This window comes from Hylobates moloch, unplaced genomic scaffold (assembly GCF_009828535.3).
Source record: "Hylobates moloch isolate HMO894 unplaced genomic scaffold, HMol_V3 SCAFFOLD_21, whole genome shotgun sequence".
NCBI lineage: Eukaryota > Metazoa > Chordata > Mammalia > Primates > Hylobatidae > Hylobates > Hylobates moloch.
In genome coordinates this window covers 37,660,051-37,680,487 of record NW_026652296.1, presented here as the reverse complement: position 1 = coordinate 37,680,487, position 20,437 = coordinate 37,660,051, and the positions used below count along the sequence as shown (strand labels likewise).

The window sequence follows — 20,437 nt, the reverse complement described above, 5'->3', positions numbered from 1 at the left end:
CGGTCTCATTTGTGCTTTAACTTCATCCCTACCATGAAGCTGGACTAACAACTTGTTTTAAATCCAAGTCCAGAGAAAGGGCTGGTGGCTATGAGCCTGTAAAACTCTGTGAGGACACAGACTCCCAGGACGGATGACAGCAGGTGCTGCTTTCTCCGTGTGATCTTGCCGGTCTCTGGTCTGGCTGGAGTTTCTCCCGCTCAGTTACACACACAGGCTTTTTGGACTTTGTTTCCACGTAGGGGCCTAAGTCTCTTGGAAAGAAGCATACATTGATCGCTATTTAGTGCCTAGGGGATTTGATGAGAGCAGCTCAGTCCCTGGGGTCTGCTCAACTCTGCAAGCACAGATGGAATCTATGGCCTGGTGAGCTCCACCGAGGCCTGGCCCCTGCCTGTGGACATAGCCAGCCCCCTCCTCCTGGTCTGACCAGCAAGCAGCTCAGACAAAATCACCAGCCCAGCTTCTGGGGGCAGCAGCCTGGGCCCCCTCCTCTCCCTGACCCCCTCACCAGGGGCTGCTATGGCTCAACGCCTGGGTTCCCAGCCCCTGGCTGCTCTCTCCCTGCTCTGAGACTCAGGTCTCCTATAGCAGCAGCTCCCCTGACGGCCTTGCTGTGGCCACGTCAGCTCCCAGATACTCCCCATCTTCACACCAGCAGGACAAGGAGGCTTCATAAAGGAATTGCGGAAACCTGCCTGTGTGCACATCCCCAGACGGCCAAGAACTCAGAGGGAGCCAATGCTACTGTTTTATTGCAGGAGGTGGGGGTGTATGCACTGCACACCGGGGCTATGAGAAGCAAGAAGGAAGGAGGGAGGGCAGAGCCCCTTGCTGAGCAACAAAGGCCACCTGTTGCCTTCTCTGTCTGTCTCCTGGTGCAGGCATATGGGGAGACCTTCCCCAGGGCAGGGGCCACTAGTCCAGGGGTGGGAATACAGAGGGTGGGAGGTGTGCATAAGAGGGGATAGGCACAGGCCAGCCCGGTACAGACCCCTAGGCATCCTGACAGGTGGATTTCGACAAGGTCATTGTGCCCTGCCAAGGCACAGCGTAGATCTGGAAAGAGCAGAATGCTTTCTGTGAAAGAAAACAGAGGGGACAATCAGTGTGGGTTACAGTTCAAAGCAGAAGATGCCCAGGCACGGGACATCAGAGTGGGAGTGAAGAAGGATGGAGGTGAAACACTGGGCCCTTACCTACCCCTCCACCCACCCCCGCTGATCCCAGAGCACTGCTGGACTGGGCAGTGACTGCTCCATCCCTCTCCCTGGGCTCCAACTCCACCTGGTGGCATTGGGCCCTCACCCCAGCCTGCAGGATTCCTGCTCCAGCACAGCCCTGTGAGGAGCAGCCTGTGCAAGGCCTCCGAGCCCTAAGGGTGCAGGGCAGGGGGAGGCGGCTCACTGCCCCCAGCTCCTTCCACCTCCAGCCCCCAGGCCAGCACTATGAGGGGCCAGAGGGAAGAACCCAGGGAACTGGAAATTCCAACTCATAGTGCATGGGGTGGTGAGGAGATGACAAGGAGAGTGTGGCTCTCCCCTGAGCAGAGACGTCACAAGAAATCCTGGGTCCCTGGAGAAGCTGGTGTTGGGTGAGCTGGGGCAGGTCTGAGGGTTTGGCTGCTAACAGGCCTCTAGTACCCTCTAATCTGCTCAGCATGGCTGTGGCTGTGGGCAGGTGCCCGAGGCTGGGATTAGACAGAGCCCTTTCTCCCTGCCCAGCACCCAGCCCTGCAGCTGCTTCCTGCAGTCCAGTAGGCAACACTCCAAAGCACACAAGGGGGAGCTCCCAGTACCCCAATCCCAAGCTAAAGCCCTCTTAGCAAATCAAATTCATCACCCCTCTCCACACCACCCCGTCTACAGGCACACACATAGGCATCTACATGAACTCACCCTAACCTTCACCCACACGGATCTATGCATGAATCCACATACTCCCTCACACATCTACCCACACACACACACACACACACACACACACACACACAGTGCAGGTAATTCCTCATAATACAGCATCTTTGTGCACAGACACCCCTACACATCTGTGCACACACATATACTCACACACCCACACCTATCCATGCATAAAACCCCACTTCCCCAACACATCCACACACCCACTTGCAGACACTCACGTGCACCTCCCCACACAAACCTATACTTGGAAACACATATGCACCTCCACATGTACACACACTCAGGCACATGCACACATACCCCGCAGAACATGTGCATCTCACACACACACACACCCCTCTGCAGTGTATGACTGGCCCTGGACCCATATAAGGCACATACCCTTTTCAGATGTGGCTGGTCATGGAGGGGACAGTTGTCCAAGTTGGGCTGGGTCTTGGTACATGTGGTTCGGCCCAACTCCACGTCCAAGAAGTAGTTCACCCCAGCTACGATCTACACACGTGAAAGAGCAGGAGGCAGGGACAGCACGCTCTGTCAGTTTCTTACACACACAGGCACCTCACTGTGACTGGGTCACTGGGCTTGTCTGGGGCTTCAAGCCTACCTTCATGAGCTGCCCACACTGTCACTTGCAAGGCACACAAGCCACCTCCTCCTGCCAGCTGGCAGGGATGCCATGCCCCAGGCCTCCCCAGTAACTTGTTTCTCTATGCCAATGCCAAGGATTAAGTGAATTTTGCTACCTATGGCCCAGGGGGCAGTGACACTGGATCTATTCTAGGAAGGTTCTCATGTGATGATGAAATTTCCGCAAACTTCCAGTTCCTGGCATTCAGTCCACAGAGCATCTCATTCCTGCCATTTAACCCAGAGGCATTTTTCCTCATTTCTCACTAGGAGATGAGATGCTCACATTCATTGATGTTTTAGGCCAATAAACATTGCTTCCCACATGCCTCCATTCCAGGTGTGATTATCAAGGCAATATTTCTAAAGTGAGTCACACACCTGCATGTCTTAGGGTTGCAACTTCAGAAGAGAACTGAATGCTTTCCCTGCACAGTGCCGCCCCCAGACATGACTTGTCAGAACTGGAGAAGCGTGGCATGAGCGACCCTGGGACCAGGGTGCTAGACCTTGCCCTGTGGAACCACACACAAGTCCTGTAGAACCACATGCAAGTCCTGTGATCCCTCCGGTGTGAGTCTGCTGCTCTGTAAAATAGGCTCCAGGGCCCAATGATCTACAAGGCCCGGTGCTTCACTCCCAGTGAGAGAGAGGTGCAGGGCCAGCGGGGACCCTACACCAGGGAGTGGCCCTCCTGTGCAGGTTGAGGGCCCCAGCTGACGGCTGCAGGAGAAACGGGGCTGGTCTGGACTCCTCTGAATTTCCAAGAGAAGGTGGAGGAGCTCTAAAGTCTGTGTCACTGTTCGCTGCCCTGCCATGGGATGCAGGTCAAGCTGGGCCTGGTCGCCCTGCTGAAGCTCCCTCCTGATCCGACCCCCTACTCCACTCTGCTGGGTGGCCCCATCCGGCTGAGGTCTAACTCTGCATCAGCTGGTAGAGGTAGGGTCAGGCATGCTCCACCCCAGCAGGAACTCAGCTGCCCTGGGCTGTAGGGGTGGTCAGCCGGCCTGAGGGTGAAGGCCGCTAGTCCTAGGGGTCTGTGCCCAGGGGTGTGACTTGGGGAGGGAAGCAGGGCTCTGCAGGACAAGGAGCCAGTCTCAGGTGTGGCCCCTGCGGAGAGGACTCTGGGAGGAGGACGAGCCTCATGGCCTAGATCTCATCCTGAGCAGCACCAAGCCCACCCAGAGTCAGCACAGTCTCCATCCACACCTGCTGGACCCTGGGAAATGGCACGGTCGTGGCACAGACCCAGCGGCTGCTGCAGGTTAAAAGAGGCCGAGGGGACAGGACAGGGCTGAACTCATGCACTCATGGCCCGGGAGCGGCCTAGGGCATGAAGGCCGTAAACAGACAGGGAAAGCTGAATGAGTCTGAGCATTAGATCATGAATGTGTCAGTGCTGCTTTTCAAAATGGAATCGTGGTTATGCGAGATATTGCCCTTGTTTTTAGGAAAAACACACTGAAGTGTTTACTCTCAAAAGATTCAGGCAAAAAATGCATATACAGTACATAGACACACACCCATATTCACATTCGGAAAGTGAGCTGGGGGGAACAAACAGGGCAAAATGTTAACATCTGTGCTAACATCTGAGGGCTCTGGGTGAAAGATCTACAGGGATGCTCTGTACTATTTTTGCAACTGCTCTGTAAGTCTGAAATTACGTGAGAATAAAAAGTTAAAAGAAACAAAAGTGCTTAAAAATTATTTGGTGGAAGAACAAGGAGGCAGCCAGATGAGGGGCTGTTTTTCCTTTTCCTGCGTATTCAGCAGCGCACCGGGAGGCCAGCGTCCCAGGAGGCCGGGAAAGAGCTGGGTGGGACGTCCTGTGCCTGCCCCCGCGCTGCGGGGCCGCTCGAGCTGGCGCCTGGAAGCTGATCTCAGATGCCGGGCGCGGACCTGACGTGTCTGTGCGGTTCCAGGCCAGGCCAGACTCAGGGCATTCCCGGACACGCCCGCCAAGGGCTCCGGGGTGACAGCGAAGACCGGGAACAGGGTCCGGGTGAGAAGCCCAGGCGCTGGGGAGGAGCAGCACGGGGTCCGGGAGCAGCGCGGGGCGGGCTGGGGAGGCGGGGCCGGGGCTCGGGACCCTGCGGGGGGCGGCACACACCTGCTTGCGGGCGCGCACCACCTGCAGCGCGCGGCTGTGGTACATGTCGTTGCTGGCTCTGTTGTACTCGCTGACGGCAAAGTCCAGTGCACGACGCACACCCTCCTCCTCCACGCTGGCGTCCATGGGCCCGCCCACCAGGCGCGGCGGCTTCCCGGGACTCGAGCCGGCCGCGGGGCTCACGGCCAGGGCCACGGCCAGGATGGCCAGCAGGAGCAGCGGGGCGCGCAGGGGCCCGGCCATGGTCGGCTAGGACGCGGGACGCGGGGAATTAGGCGCAGGAAAGAGGCTGAAGCTAGAGGGAGAGGACCCGGTGCGATTCCGAGGCCGTGAGCCTCCCGGGGCGGGCAGCTGCGCTTTTATCCCTTCCGGCCTTCCCCGCCCCTCGCGCCCTGCGCTTCCTTTTCCGGAACGCCTCGTCCCTCCCGCCTCACCTCTCCCTCCCCGCTTCCCCTGCCTCTCCCCGCCTCCCGGTCCCTCCCTATCAATCTCCTCCCCTCCCCGCGTCCCCTGCCCCTCCCAGCCTCCCTGTCCCTCTCCATCCATCCCCTTCCCTCCCCCCCCCAGTCCCTCCCAGCCCCTCCCGGGCTCTCTTCTCCCTTCCCGTCTCCCCTGTCCCTCCCCTCCTCCCCTGGCCCCCCCACCTCCCTGTCCCTCCCTATGCATCGCCTCCCCTCCCCTCTCCCTCCTGGCCTACTCTCTTCCTCCCAGCCTCCCCTGCCCCTCCTATCCTCCCCATCCATCCCAGACCATTCCTGCCTCCCCACTTCAGGCCCCTCCATGCCTCCACTCTTCAGGCTCCTTCTCCTCTATCCCTTTCCCCTTTCAACCCCCAGACACCGCCTCCCCTGCCCCTCCTCTCCCTCCTCCACTCCTGTCCTTGCTCCCACTTTGCCCCCCCCAGCTCTGCTCCTCTTCATCGCCCCTCCTCTTCATCGCCCCTCCCTCGTCCCCCCCCTCCTCTGTCTTCCCTTCCTACTGACTCCTGGCCTCTCCCTGTCCCTGTGCCTCCTATCCTCTTCTTTCTCCTCTTCTAACCCCACTCCTGGCCCCTCCTCCCCCACCCCTTCCACACCTATGCCCCTCTTCTACCCACTCCACCCCCTCAGCTCCATCTCTTCCCAAAGACCTGTCCCTCCCCCCAAGCTTAGTTCACCCAGCCCTCCAGAGAGGTGTCAAGGCCCCCTGAGCCCTAAAAGCATGCGACCCCCTAGCTTCATTTCCTCAGAAAAGGGAAAGATAGAGGTCTGGGGCCTTCCGGAGTCTTCAGAGGCCCTGAATATCCGCCAGCATTTGGTCAAGGTCTAGAACTCACTAAGGCAGAGGTGTGATTCCAGAGGCTGCAGAAGACTCAGGCCGTGCCCTGTGCTAGGGAACTTTTCAAACAGTAGAATTAACCTTTATTTGAGTAAAAAACTCTGGGTTGTCCTTTCACAACTCCTTATTATTCAATAAACAGACTTGTCACCAGCTTCCCCCTGCCCCAGGCGGTCTAGGAGCTAGAGATGGAGCCTGGGTGACCGAGCCATGGACACAACATTGCAGGGCTGCTGCCTGACAGAGATGTGACACGAATCCAGGAGCGATTTAAAACTTTCTGGGAGACACATTTCAAAAAGTAAAAAAGAAACAGGTGGAGGTAATGTTTATAATATTTCTTACTTAACCTAATATATCCAAAATATTATTTCAACACATAAGAGGAATCATTAATAACATAGGTTATTTTATTTTGGGTGTGTATACTGAGTCTTTGAAATTCCCTGTGTATGTGTGTGTCAGTTGTACTGGCCCCCTTTCAAGCGCCCTGTGGCCACATGTGGCTGGTGGCTGTGGCACTGCACAGCCCAGCATTAGGGTGTGTGGGAGGATGGCGAATAGTGATGAATAATTAATATCAGGAAATTAGTCTCTCTGTTGGAAGTGAAAGAGTATGGGATAGAGAGAGATGATGCCACTGGACTTGGTCAGGGAGGTCTCTATGAGGCTGGAAAGGTGAGAAGCCCTGCCTAGACAGGAAACAGAGCCCCAGGCAGCGGGAAGGGCCAGTGCAAAGGCCCTGAGGTGGGGCTGGGCATGCCTGCTCCAGGAAGAGGAAGCTCCTGGAGTGGATATGAGCAGGGAAGGGAACGACCTGGAGTCTTAAGGTAACTGTGGGTGGGGCCGGGTGGAAGGTGCAGGGAGACCCCCCGGCAGGCAGGGGGGGTGTCAGGAGAGGGAGCAGCAGCTGCAGGATGAATGTGGGAGCCCACGGGTGTCTCTTGCTCCTCCCCTCTGGGCGTCATGCTGCCAGCACTGGTCCTCTGCACTGCTTGGAAAACTCACCTGAGTTTAGAACATTGCTGTGAGTGAGGTAGAATTTACAGACAACAAAATGTCTAATCTGGGGGATTTCATTAATGCATATACGTGTGTTACCACTTTGTCCAGACCTCTGACATCTGCCTTGCCCCAGACGGTGTCCTCCTGCCTCTGCAGCTCACCCTCATGCCCACCCTGCCCTGGCAGCCACCGTCCTGCCCTGTAGACTCCTTTGTTGCCTGTCCTTGAGCTTCCCAGGAATGGAGTCCTGCAGAGCAAGCCCAGATGTGTCTTTGTCCTTTGCTCAGTGTGGCTTTCCAGCGGGCCCTGAGTTCCTTCATTGCCAGGATTGTGAGTTCTCCTTCTCCCCATACTGAGAGGACCTGATCAGCTGGGTGCCCTGTGGGGTGACAAAGTCCCCAGGTTGGGATGCTGTGGGCCTGGGTTGGAATGTGACTCCAGGAGTGGGGAGGGTGGAAGGAGGCTCTGAACAGACAGCTGCTCCCTTTGTTCTCTCAACCCCACCCTCCATGCCTGAAGGTGACCCTGTGGCAAATGCCCTTATGGTGAGGTGGCAGCTTGGCCAGAAACACCAGAAAACCCTGGGCCTTTGCAGGGCACCCAGAAGACTCTCCTGGGAGTGGTGGAGGTGAGGGTCAGTCAGGGTCAGCCCAGACCTGCTGTGATCCTGGGGCTCAGCCATGGCTGGGGCTGGATTAGCAGGAACCCGGCAGCGGGAACAATATTACTCATGGATGCTCATGTTCAGTATTAGGACAGGGGACCTTGTTACCTGAGGCCTGGTGACCATCTCACCCCGCTGTCAATCCAGCACCCCTAGAAAAGCCATGCACCCCAGCAGATACAGCAGGTGGCCCAGATGGTGTTTACTGCTGGGTGAGGGAAGGAAGGTCTTCAAACAGGGCTGCACATATGCCTCCTAGTTAGACAGGAAATGGGAAGAGATTTTCAGAGAAGGGAAAGAGTGGGCAGCCCCTGGCCAGGTGCTTATGAGCAGAATGGTCATCTCCCAAGTGTGGGAGTTGGTTCTTCTCTGTGGCTCCCACCTTCCCTGGCCACTGAGGTTCTAGTCTCAGGAGGATGTGTTGTGCAGAGGGTAAGCTGAAATACACACAAATCCCCTGTCTTTTGTGATTAGGAAGGAGGTGTAGGTCACCCAAATAGCAGGAGCATGGTGGTAGGTGGGGTGTGAGGTGGGAGATGAAGTGCTGGCCTATTTCCCTGTATGTGATTCCACCGCTGGTGGTCATCCTCTGTCAGGACGTGCCCTGCAGGCACATGCTGCAGGGAGGGTTAGCTGGCCTGATGCAGCAACTTCTCTAACCCTTGTAGGACAGACACCAGTGTAGGGTGCTCTCGGGAGCTGCAGGGGCCATGTTCAGTGTACTGTAATAGGAAGTGAAAGGTTATGGTAGCTGGGCAGCTGCTCCTGATATTTGGTGACCTTGAGCAAATGTTTTGCCTTCGCTGTGGTCATGTGTCTGGAGGGGTGGACTGCCTTGTAAACTGTTGTGCCTGGGCATCAGTGATGATGTTTAAACATGATTAAAAGTGACAGAGTAGCCTACAGCTTCAAAGACATGCTACAGAGACCCAGAGAGAAACAATGGACCCAGGACTGAGCCTGGGGCCTCCAGCACCCATGTAACCTGGAGGAGTTCAGCTGCCCAGGAGGGGGCATGTTTCCCTTCTGCCAGGTGATGAAAGAGAAAGCCGTGGTCTCGAAGGCTGCCTTTTGACTATTGATCCCATTATCTGAATTAGTAGAGTGAGAAATGAGGTAAATGGCAGAAATTCTCTATAATAAATAAGCAATAATAACAACACTAAAAAATGCTATAATAAATAAATGACCAAACACATAAACAGCACCTAAAGGTGCAAGTGGTTAAATCAAGTTGGCCAAGAGTTGAGATTCTGCACTTTGGGTTTTGAGCAGTTAGCACTCGGTGTCTACAGTAGGAGCTTGGACTGAGCAGCCACGGGGTTTGGTAGCTTCTCAAAGGCAAAGCCCAGGAGCCTTCTTTATGGAGCGCCCGGAGTCCTCTGGGGTCAAGCCTGTCCCTTACACACAGGCTCCCTCCTTCTCCCCTCTCTCTCCCCAACGATGGAGGACATGCAGATGCTTCTAGACCGTAGGCCAACATTGGTAATGCATTTGGCTCCAATAGAGATGATGCCACATCATTAGGAAACAGATCCACATGGGGAAGCCTGCTGGCAGCCTTGCAGACTGAGGCGACAAAGGGCAGAGCCCAGGGTCTGCGGCCCATTTTGCACTTCATGGGGGGATGAGAATCCTTGGGACATTTCTGCTCAGGAGCAAATGTGTAAACGGCGCTCATCATTTTGGATTACAGGGTTAACATTTATTTTCTCAAGGAGTGCATTCACCAGAGCAGAGCCAGTGACTGAAGAACCACATCTGAGTGGAAGGGAGAGAGAGAGAGGCCTCCAGGGACACAGGCTGCTAGCTGGTGCTGCCAGGGCTCCACCTGACTCCCTGCAGAGGCCTGGCCACGAAGAAAACAGATGGCTCTGAGGGGGTTGAGCAATCCCTTTGGCATCTCTGAGTGGTCAGTTTCCTTTCTAGACCCACGTTCTTGTAACACTCCCCTCTTAGTGTTTCTGCAGCCTTGAATATCAGTTCCTTTAGCAGAGTTCAGTGACCCGGGAGAGCGGCTCCTGTTCCTGCCCAGGATCCTGCTAAGCTGACTCACTGGGTATTGGAGCTGGAGCCCCAGGCCTCGTGCTGCATCTCGTCAGAATCCTGCTAGGTTAGTTTAGCCAGCACTCTCTTCCCTTGATGTCTGCTTAGTAACTTTCCACCTGCTAACACCACCCCTCCACGCCATGTTCCTTGGCTATAAATCCCACTTATTCTTGTTGTGTTCAGGGTTGAGCTCTGTCTCTCTCTTAACTGCGATAGTGTTGACCCCCCACCACGACAGTCTTGAATCAAGTCTCCCTTACCATTTTAATAAGTGTCTACAGAATATTTTTTTTAACAGTAGAAGCCAGCCAGGCCAAAACTCTGCCCTACCAGAAAATCCTGTTGCCAAGTAAGAGTAAGGGGCTTGGAGGACTAGAAGCAAACAAAGAATGAGAAGAGTGCAGATGGAGCGGGGGTGATGGGAAAGGGACAGGTGTAGGGTAAGGTGGGGCTGTGGGGCTGTGGCATGTGTTTCCCCCAATATTTAATTATGAAAATATTTAAACATGCATCAAAGTTAGAGTAATTTTACAGCAAACACCTATCTACCCGCTGCCATGATTCTGTCATTAATATTAGACTTCTTTTTTTTCTCACCTATCTACTGCTCTGTCCGTCTAAGCATCCTCAATCTGTCTTTTTAAAAATGCATTTTATAGTAGGTTGCAGACATTAGTATACTCCACTCCTAAACACGTGTTAGTATGCATATCATTAACTAGAGCTTATCATTTATTTTTCCCTTTTTCATTTGTTACAAAATGTACCGATAGCAAAATGCACAAATCTGAAGCATACATGTATGACTGAATTTTGACAGAGTCACACTCTATCAGATACAGAGCATGATCACCCCCAGAAAGTTCCCTTGTCCCCTTTTCCAGTCAATTGGGGGCCTCACTTCTGAGACAGCCACTGCACCAATGCTTCATTCACTATTGTTGAGTTTTGTTTATTGCAGAAGTGCATGCCAACATATTTTCACATCATGTAGACTTTTATGCTTGCCATTTTTCACTCAGCGTGATGTTTTTGAGATGTATCCATGTTAAACAGTATATTCATACATCAGTCTATGATTGCCACACATGAGGCTCCTGACACTCGCAGCCCTGGATTTCAGGCAGCATTTGCTGTAGTGAGGAGGCAGCTCTCGAGCACTTGGAGTTTTTGCCGCTACTTCCCCTTTCTCCTTTCTAATCTGGACCAGCTGCCCTGCCTTACCCCCATTCTCCCTGCTCCTTCTCTTTCATCTCTCTCTTTCTCCTAAGATTACTTTCACTTTTTGCTCCAAGCAGAATCTAGAAGGGGGAAAAAGTGTCACCATCAATGGAGCAAAACCCAATTTTCTAAGACAATGAACAGATTTCTCCAACTCTTCTCCATATTTGAAAATAAAAGTTCTTGTATTTTTAGAATCAAATTAGTACATGCTTATTATAAGATGAATAAGAAAATGAATAAAAGTGTAAGAAAGATAAATTACATGTGTGCATGTGAGTTTGTGTGCACACGCTTTTGTGCGTGTGCCTGCGTGTGTACACGTGTACATGTGTGCATGTGAGTTTGTGTGCACACGCTTCTGTGCATGTGCCTGCGTGTGTACACATGTGTGCATGTGAGTTTGTGTGCACACGCTTCTGTACATGTGCCTGCGTGTGTACACATGTGTGCATGTGAGTTTGTGTGCACACACTTCTGTGCATGTGCCTGCGTGTGTACACACGTGTGCATGTGGGTTTGTGTGCGCACACTTCTGTGCATGTGTGCATTTTCACCAAACTGAGATCATGTGGTGGTTATAATTTCATGTTGCCTTTTTAAACTTCATTATGTCATGAGCATTTTTCATGTTGTTAAATTGTCTTTGAAAGTTTTGTTTCATTTCCTATTCTGAGTATTCCACAGTTTAGTTTTTAATTTTTTTGCTAATGATAGACTTTTAGGCTATTTCAAATTTTTTTTTCTAGAATGAGTAATACTGTGATACACACTCTTACAGAAAAAAAAAATCTTGGTGCATAGGTTGTTTTCTTCCTAGAAGTGAAACTTTTGAGTCCGGGGCTACAAAGTTTTGGTTTTTTTTGTTTTGTTTTGTTTGTTTTTTAATGAATCTCAAAAAAAGACTGCCAATAGCTCTTCAGAGAGAGACACCTGCCTCAGTCAGGTCCAACTAGCCACGAGGCAGTTCTAGTGGTCAACTGCAGCATTTTGCGCTTTATCTGAGGTGTGAATGTTGGTGAGTGTAACTGTCCTCAGTTGTCATACTGGGCCTGAGACCATGGGTGGTCCTACCTAAAGGGCAGTGCTCTTTCTAGGCATCGTTTGCACCTGAATCACATCATGGTAGACCCATCTTGTTCTTATTGATCCTTTATAAAAGGTGTTACCTTTTTCATTCTTTCACTTAGTTTAGTAAATATTCATTGAACACCTATGATGTGAGATTCTGACTTTAACGAGGTAAAAGTTCCGTTTGTGCTTTCAAGAAGTCCTGGGTCAGTAAGGAGAAAGCCATCTAAACAGATATTTCAACACAGCGTGGTGCAGGTCATCACAGGACACTAAAAGGTGCAGACACCAGTGCTGCGGCTCCAACCCCGGGGGGTCTCCTGAGGCACATCTGGGGTTTTAACACCAACGCTGCACCCATGTCTCTAGCATGGATGTCTCTAGCATGGATGTCTCCAGCATGAACTCCTGATGAACCTCCAAGTCCATCTCAATGCCCTTCTCCTGGATGGCTCCAGACACCTCAGGCCACCCAGGCCTTCAGCTGTACGTGGGGCCATCCCTCCATCTCCCTCACTCCCAGCCTTTCCTGCTCAGTAAGGGCTGCTCCACCTTTCTGGTTGCTCAAGCCAAAAACCTGGAGTCCCCCTTCACCAACTTCTCTTCTCACATCTCATTTATCAGGAAATGTTGCCGGTTCCACCTTCAAAACACATCTAGATGATCTGTTCACTGCCTTTACTTTCATGGCCACCACTGGGCCAGACCACCGCCAGCTGTAGGCAGCATCTGACGGGTAGCCCCAGCAGCCCATGCTCATCTCTGAAGCCCAGGGCTCCTTTTACAACCTCAATCGAATCACGCCACTCTTCTGTTCAAAATTCTCAGACACATGTGGCTCTTGAGCACTGAGATGTGGCTGGCACATTTGTGATTTTATTGAATATTCATTAGCTTAAGTTTAAAATAGCCACATGAGGCCTGTGGCTGCTGTGCTGAATGGTGAAGTTCTAATGGTTTCAATTCTCACTCAGAGTAAAACCAAAGACCTCCAATGGGTCCACAGAGCCCTCATGATCTGCCTGCCATATTCTGACCTCCTGTCTTACTGCTCTTCTTGCTGCTCCTGGAAGGTAGAAAGCATACTCCTGCCTCAGGGCCTTTGCACGAACTGATTCCTACACCTGCAGATCTGTGGTTCTCTTCCTCACCTCCTTCACTCTTTCTATAAAGGTCAGCCTCAAAACAAGGAAATGTACAGCCAGTGGAAGTAGCACCAGAAACATCCAATGTCAGGCAGATAATGGTTAATTTATGTCTAATTTATCCAAGAAGAAGGACTTTATGAAAAGAAGAATGAGTGTTAGCCTAAGTCCCCTCCTAGACCATGACTCCTTGCCTGTGGGGGTCCCTAAGTGGGCCCAAACATCCTTGGCCACACAGTATAACACCTGCATGCTTGTAACTAGAGCAGTTGTGGCCACATGGCTGTGCATGAAGCACTCGTGGTGATTTTTACACTTGATCTTAGCCAAAAGGCCGAAAAGCGATTACTCGTGGTGATTTTTAAGATAAAGAGGAAATAAGTGGAAAATAGCTATTTGGGAAGGCTGGAATATGGGCCAAAGAAAACAGTGTAAAATTAAAGCATAGAGAAGTTTTATCTGGGGGAAGAGAATGAATGTATCATGCTAACATATATGTCCAATGCATTAACCTGGTTCAAGTTAGCTTGCAGGAGTGAAAGAAAAATAAATAATAAAAATGAAAAATTTTATTTTACCTTCATTTATTCCTTCTCTAATGCTCTCATTTTCTTCATGCAGAACAAATTTTTGATTTATATTGTTTTCCTTCTTGAAGAAGAAGACCCAAAGTGATTCATAGGCAAGTTTGAGAAGCACTGTGTCAGGTGCCTGAGGCATGGCAGTTGGTCATAAAGGCTGGTAAAGAAAAATAATTCTGTTCCCTAAATTGCAGCTGTAGTAACTACAGGGACAGAATTCTGTAACAGCAAGAAATGAGTGGTTAGGATCCCTCAGACTCCTCTACTGCAATGTCCTTCATTTACCGGCACTTGAGAAAGGAAAGTAGTAGCAGAGTGTTTGAGACTGCATTTTTTACTTTTACTTTTTGAGATAGGATCTCACTCTGTCACCCAGGCTAGAGTGCAGTGGCACCATCTCGGCTCACTGCAATCTCTACCTCCAGAGCTCAAGTGATCCTCCCGCCTCAGCCTCCTAAGTAGCTGGGACTACAGGTGCACGCCACCATATCCAGCTGATTTTGTATTTTTTTTTTGTAGAAATGAGGTTTTGCCATGTTGCCCAAGCTGGTTTCAAACTCCTGGACTCAAGCAGTTCATCTGTCTCACCCTCCCAAATTGCTGGGATTACAGGCGTGAACCACCATGCCTGGCCCCAAGACTGTGTTTTGAAAGATTTCCAATTTACAGAAAAGTTGCAAAAAGAGATGGTCAGTTTTATTTGTCATCTTGGGTAGACTATAGTCCCCAGGTTTTCAGTCAAACACTAATGTAAGTGTTGTTGTCAAAGTAGTTTGCAGAAGTGATTAACGATAAAAATCAGTTGAGTTTAAGGAAGGGAGATTATCCTAGATGACCTGGGTGGACTCGATGCAATCAGTCCAAAGGCCCTAAAAACAGAACTCAGTTTCCCTGAGGAGGAAGAAATTGTGACTGTGGACAGCAGTGTCAGTTTGTGCCTGAGAGCCCCAGCTGCCCTTCCTGAGGATCTACCTTTTTTGTTCCTGCCAGCTACCACCACTGCATAAGCCGATGTCTTACAACAAGGCACACGTTGAAGATATTGCGGGTTCTGTGTCAGACCACCACAGTAAAGTGAATTTTGCAATAAAGTGAGTCACACATACTTTTTCATTTCAAGTACATGTAACAGTTATGTTTACACTATACTGTAGTCTATTAAGTTTGAAATAACATTATATCTAAAAACAATATATATACCTTTGTTTAAAAATACTTTATTGGTAAAAAATGCTGACAATCATCTGAGCCTTCAGTGAGTTAAAATCTTTCTGCTGGTGGACAGTCTTCCTTCAATCCAGTGGCTGTTAATTGATCAGACTGGTGGTTGTGAAGGTTGGGGTGGCTGTGGCAATTTCTTCAGATAAGACAACAATGAAGTTTGGCACAATTATTGACTCTCTCTTTCACCAAAGATTTCTCTGTAGGCTCAGCATGGTGGGTCACGCCTGTAATCCCAGCACTTTGGGAGGCTGAGGGGGTGCGGATCACCTGAGGTTAGGAGTTCGAGACCAGCCTGGTCAACATGGCATGGCAAAACCCTGTCTCTACTAAAAATACAAAAAAAAAAAAAAAAAAAATTAGCCAGGCGTGATGACACAGGCCTGTAGTCCCAGCTACTTGGGAGGCCGAGGCAGGAGAATCACTTGAACCTGGGGGGCGGAGGTTGCAGTGAGCTGAGATTGTGCCACTGCACTCCTGCCTGGGTGACAGAATGTGACTCCGTCTCAAAAAAAAAAAAAAAAGAGAGAGAGATTTCTCTGTAGCATGAGATGCTGTTTGATAGCATTTTACCCACAATAGAACTTCTTTCAAAATTGGAGTCAGTCCTCTCAAACCTTGTCACTGCCTTATCATCTAAGTTTACATAATAGTTTAAATCCTTTGTTGTCAATTCAACGATTTTCACTGCATCTTCACCAGGAGTCGATTCCATCTCAAAAAACGGCTCTCTTTGCTCATGCACAAGAAGCAGCTCCTCATCTGCTCAAGTGTTACCATAAGATTGCAGCAATCCAGTCCCATCTTCGGGCTCTACTTTTTGATAAATTTTTATTTATTTGTATTATTATTTCAATAGCTTTTGGAATACAATAGGTTTTTGGTTGAATGAGTGGATGGATGAATTATGTAGTAATATGTTAATAAAACAATTCCTGGATGAATTATATAGTGGTGAATTCTGAGGTTTTAATGCACCCATCACCTGAGTAGTGTACATTGTACCCAATATATAGTTTTTTTATCCTTCACCCCCCATCCCAGCCTCCCATTTCTGAGTCTCCAAAATCCATCATATTACTCCTTATGCTTTTACATACCAGTAGCTTAGCTTCCATTTATGAGTTAGAATACGCAGTATTTGGTTTTCTTTTCCTAACTTACTTCACTTAGCATAATGGCCTCCAGCTCCATCAAAGTTGCTGCAAAAGACATGATTTCATTCTTTTTTATGGCTGAGTAGTATTCTACAGTACCACATTTTCTTTATCCACTCATTGATCAATGGGTACTTAGGTTAGTACCATATCTTTGCAATTATTAATTGTCCACTTGTAATTATTGTTCTCTTTCTCTACCATATCTGCAATTACTTCCTCTACTGAAGTCTTGAGTCCCCCAAAGTCATTTATGAGTGCTGTAATCAACTTTTTCCAAACTTCTGCTAATGTTGATATTTTGACCTCCTCCCATAAATCATAAATGTTCTTAATAGAATTTAGAATGGATAATCCTTTCCAGAAGGTTTTCAGTGCACTTTTCCTTGATCCATCAGAGGAATCGCTATCTATGCCAGCTGTAGCCATATTAAATGGATCTCTTAAATAATAAAACATGAAAATCAAAATTACTCCAGGATCTATGGGCTGCAGAGTGGATTTTGTGTTAGCAAGTATGAAAACAAAATTAATCTCCTTGCACATCTCCATCAGAGCTCTTGGGTAACTGGGTGCATTGTCAATGAGCAGTGATTTTTTTAAAGGATTTTTTTTTTTTTTCTGAGCAGTAGGTCTCAAAATTGGGCTTAAAATACTCAGTAAACTATGCTGTGAACAGAAATGCTATCTTTGTTTTATCTGTAGAGCATAGATTTATCATAATTAGTAAGTTGTAGGATTTTTGAAATGGTAAATGAACATTGGCTTCAACTTAAAGTCACCAGCTGCATTAGCTCCTAACAAGAGAGTCAGCCTGTCCTTTGAAGTTTTGAAAACAGGCTTTGACTTTTCCTCTCTAGCTATGAAAGAAGGTGGTAACTTCTTTCAATAGAAGCCTGTTTCTTCGACATTGAAAATCTGTTGTTTAGTGTAGGCAACTTCATCAATGATCTTAGCTAGACCTTCTGGATAGATTGCTGCAGCTTCTACATCAGCACTTGCTGCTTCACCTTGCACTTTTACATTATGGAGATGGCTTCTTTCTTAAATGTCATAAGCCAATCTCTGCTAGCTTCAAACTTCTGCAGCTTTCTAACCTTTTCCAGCCTTCATAGAAGAGGGTTAGGTTCTTGTTCTAAATTAGGCTTTGGCTGAAGGGAATGTTGTGGTTGGTCTGATCTTCTATTCAGACCATTCAAACTTTCTCCATATCAGCAATAAGGTTATTTCACTTTTTATTGAGACAGGGTCTTGTTTTGTCACCCAGGCTGGAGTGCAGTGATGCAATCATAGTTCACTGCAACTTTGAATTTCTGAGCTCAATCCTATTGCTTTAGCTTCGTGGGTTGCTGGGACTACAGATGCACATCACTGCATCTGGCTAATTGTTTTTATTTTTTGTAGAGACAAAGTCTCACTTTGTTGTCCAGCCTGGTCTTGAACTCCTGGGCTTAAGTGAACCTCCTGCTTCAGCCTCCCAAAGTACTGGGATTACAGGTGTGAGCCATTGCACCAGTCCTATTTCACTTTTTTGCTATTTGCAGGTTCACTGGCGTAACACCTTTAATTGCTTTCAAGAATTTTTCCTTTTTATTTGTAACTCGGCTCTTTGGCACAAGAGACATAGCTTTTGGCCTGTCTTGGCTTTCAACATGCCTTCCTTGCAAAGCTTAAATCACTTCTAGATTTTCGTTTAAAGTGAGAGATGGTGGAAGAGATGGTGCAACTCCTCCTTTCACTTAAACACTTAGAGGCCAATGTAGGGTTATTAATTGGCCTATTTTTTTTTTCTTTCTTTTTTTTCCAGAGACAGAGTCTTGCTCTGTCGCCCAGGCTGGAGTGCAATGGCTGGATCTCCGCTCACTGCAACCTCCGCCTCCCAGGCACAAGAAATTCTCCTGCCTCAGCCTCCCAAGCAACTGGAATTACAGGTGTGTGCCACCATGCCAGGCTAATTTATATATTTTTAATAGAGATGTGGTTTCACCATGTTGGCCAGGCTGGTATTGAACTCCTGACCTCAAGTGATCTGCCCGCCCTGGCCTCCCAAAGTGCTGTGATTACAGGCATGAACCACTGTGCCCAGCCTAATTGGCCCAATTTTAATATTGTTGTGTCTCAGGGAATAGAGAGGCCCAAGGAGAGGGAGAGAGATGGGAGAATGGTTGGTTAGTGGAGCAGTCAGCACACATAGATTAAGTTTGCAGTCTTATGTGGGTGCTGCTCATGGCACCCCAAAACAATTACAATAGTAACATCATTGATCACAGATCATCATAGCAGATATAATCATGATAAAAATGTTAGATTGTGAGAATTACAAAAGTGTAACACAGACACATAAAGTGAGTACATGCTCTTGGAAAAATGGTGCCAATAGACTTGCTCCTCTCTGGGTTGCCACAGACTTCCAATTTGTAAAACATGCAATGTCAGCAAAGGATAATAAAATGAAATATGCCAGTATATCTCTTAATATATCTCTCTTACGAGGTCTGTAAGTTGGCATATGGTATTAATTTAACTTATATATGGATTAATACCATATACCAACTTACAGTCCTAGTAAGAGAGGTTGAACCCTGAGTGATACACATCCATATGACAACTTTAGCATTTGCTTCTCTCTCTTATTTTATATATACATACATATATTATAAGTATTTTTATATATACACACATATATATATACACACACACACACACATATACATATTAGAGAGTAAGTTGCAGCTATTATGGCCTTTTCCCCTTAAATATTTCTGCCTCAGAAAGAAGTTCTGGCTGGGTGTGGTGGCTCATGCCTGTAATCCCAGTACATTGGGAGGCCGAGGTGGATGGATCACCTGAGGTCAGGAGTTCAAGACCAGCCTGGCCAACAAGGTGAAACCCCGTTTCTACTAAAAATACAAAAAATTAGCCAGGTGTAGTGACAGGCACCTGTAATCCCAGCTACTCAGGAGGCTGAGGCAGGAGAATTGCTTGAACCCAGGAGGCGGAGTTTGCAGTGAGCTGAGATTGAGCCATTGCACTCCAGCCTGGGCAACAAAGAGCGAAACTCCATCTCAAAAAAAAAAAAATAAATAAATAAAAAAGAAAAGAAAGAAGTTCTTCTGAAGAAAAGGCTTTTTGGTACTTGTTGTCACATAATTATCAGATTTAGGAGATTTAACACCAATACACAATTATCTAATAGTAGTTCTTTTAAAAATGTCTCCAATTATCCCCAAGATATCCATTCCAGCATTTTCCCATCTGCTCCCAGATCAAATCCAGGATCTCACGTTGCATTTTGTATCATGTCGCTTTAATGAACATGCATGGGAACAACTGCTGTCCTGTATTTGTCCTCCATGTCATTGACAATTTTTGAGGAATACAGAACAGTTGTTTTTATAATAATATTTTACATAATTTATAACCTTATAAATTTGAGTCTTTTTGTTTCTTGATAATTAGACTTAAGGCCAACACTTTTGACAGAAGCTTCACCTGGGTGAGGCTGTGTCCTCCTCAGTGTATCATATCAGGAGGCCCAGGATGTGGGTTTGTCCTGTTACTGGTGACATGATGTTGATCATTATTTAAGGCAGTGTCTGCAGGTTTCTCCATAAGTTTCTCCATACTTATTGTTAATAAGTAACCTATGGGGAGATGCTTGGAGACATTATAAAATACCCTGTGCACCAATCACTTCCCCCAGTGGTTTTAGTGTCTATTGATGACTCCATCAAAGTATGTTATTGTTCTGTGGTTGCTTCCAGGCTTTTAAATGTTGTTCTTTGATTCAGCCTGCAGCAGGGTGTTAGGGAAGGCTCTTCCTTCCTCACACAGAGTCCCAAAACACTGGGCTTCAAGGGAGGTGGTGGTGTGTCCCTGTCCACAAAATATTTTGTGCACTTCCTTTTTCCTGAGCAAGATAAAAGGTACTCTGGGCATGTTTTCTTAGGACACCTCTTTTTAAGACCTGAAGGTCTTATGGAAAATGACAGCCTTCCATTTTAGCTGTCAAAGTCTACAGGCTTTAACTATGCCGGCTGGTGGCTGGAAGTGGGCCCAGGCAACAGTTCAAAGTCAGAAGCCTGAGATCTGTGTCCTTCAGAGGGCTGGTGGCAGCTTGTGCTGTAATGCCTAACCTCCTTTTTACTAACCCTGTTTTTAGACTCTTCCTTTTCCTTTAATCACCTAGCCTTGTTTCCACCTGAATGGACTCTCCCTTAGCTAAGAGAACCAGACAGACTCCATCTTGGCTCTTTCACTGGCAGCCCCTTCCTCAAGGACTTAACTTGTGCAAGCTGACTCCCAGCACATCCAAGAATGCAATTAACTGATAAGATACTG

General features: G+C 48.4%; 1 protein-coding gene across 1 annotated transcript; it reads right to left on the bottom strand.

Moving 5' to 3' along the window:
• Positions 1–737: 737 nt before the first annotated feature.
• CST3 (cystatin C) lies at positions 738–5,024 on the bottom strand. The gene is made up of 3 exons (XM_032143304.2): positions 4,666–5,024; positions 2,304–2,417; positions 738–1,080 (listed from the first exon to the last, which is right to left on the bottom strand). The coding sequence occupies exons 1-3, from the start codon at positions 4,906–4,908 to the stop codon at positions 997–999; spliced, it is 441 nt and encodes a 146-aa protein (XP_031999195.1). The 5' UTR covers positions 4,909–5,024; the 3' UTR covers positions 738–996.
• Between the last annotated feature and the right edge of the window lie 15,413 nt (positions 5,025–20,437).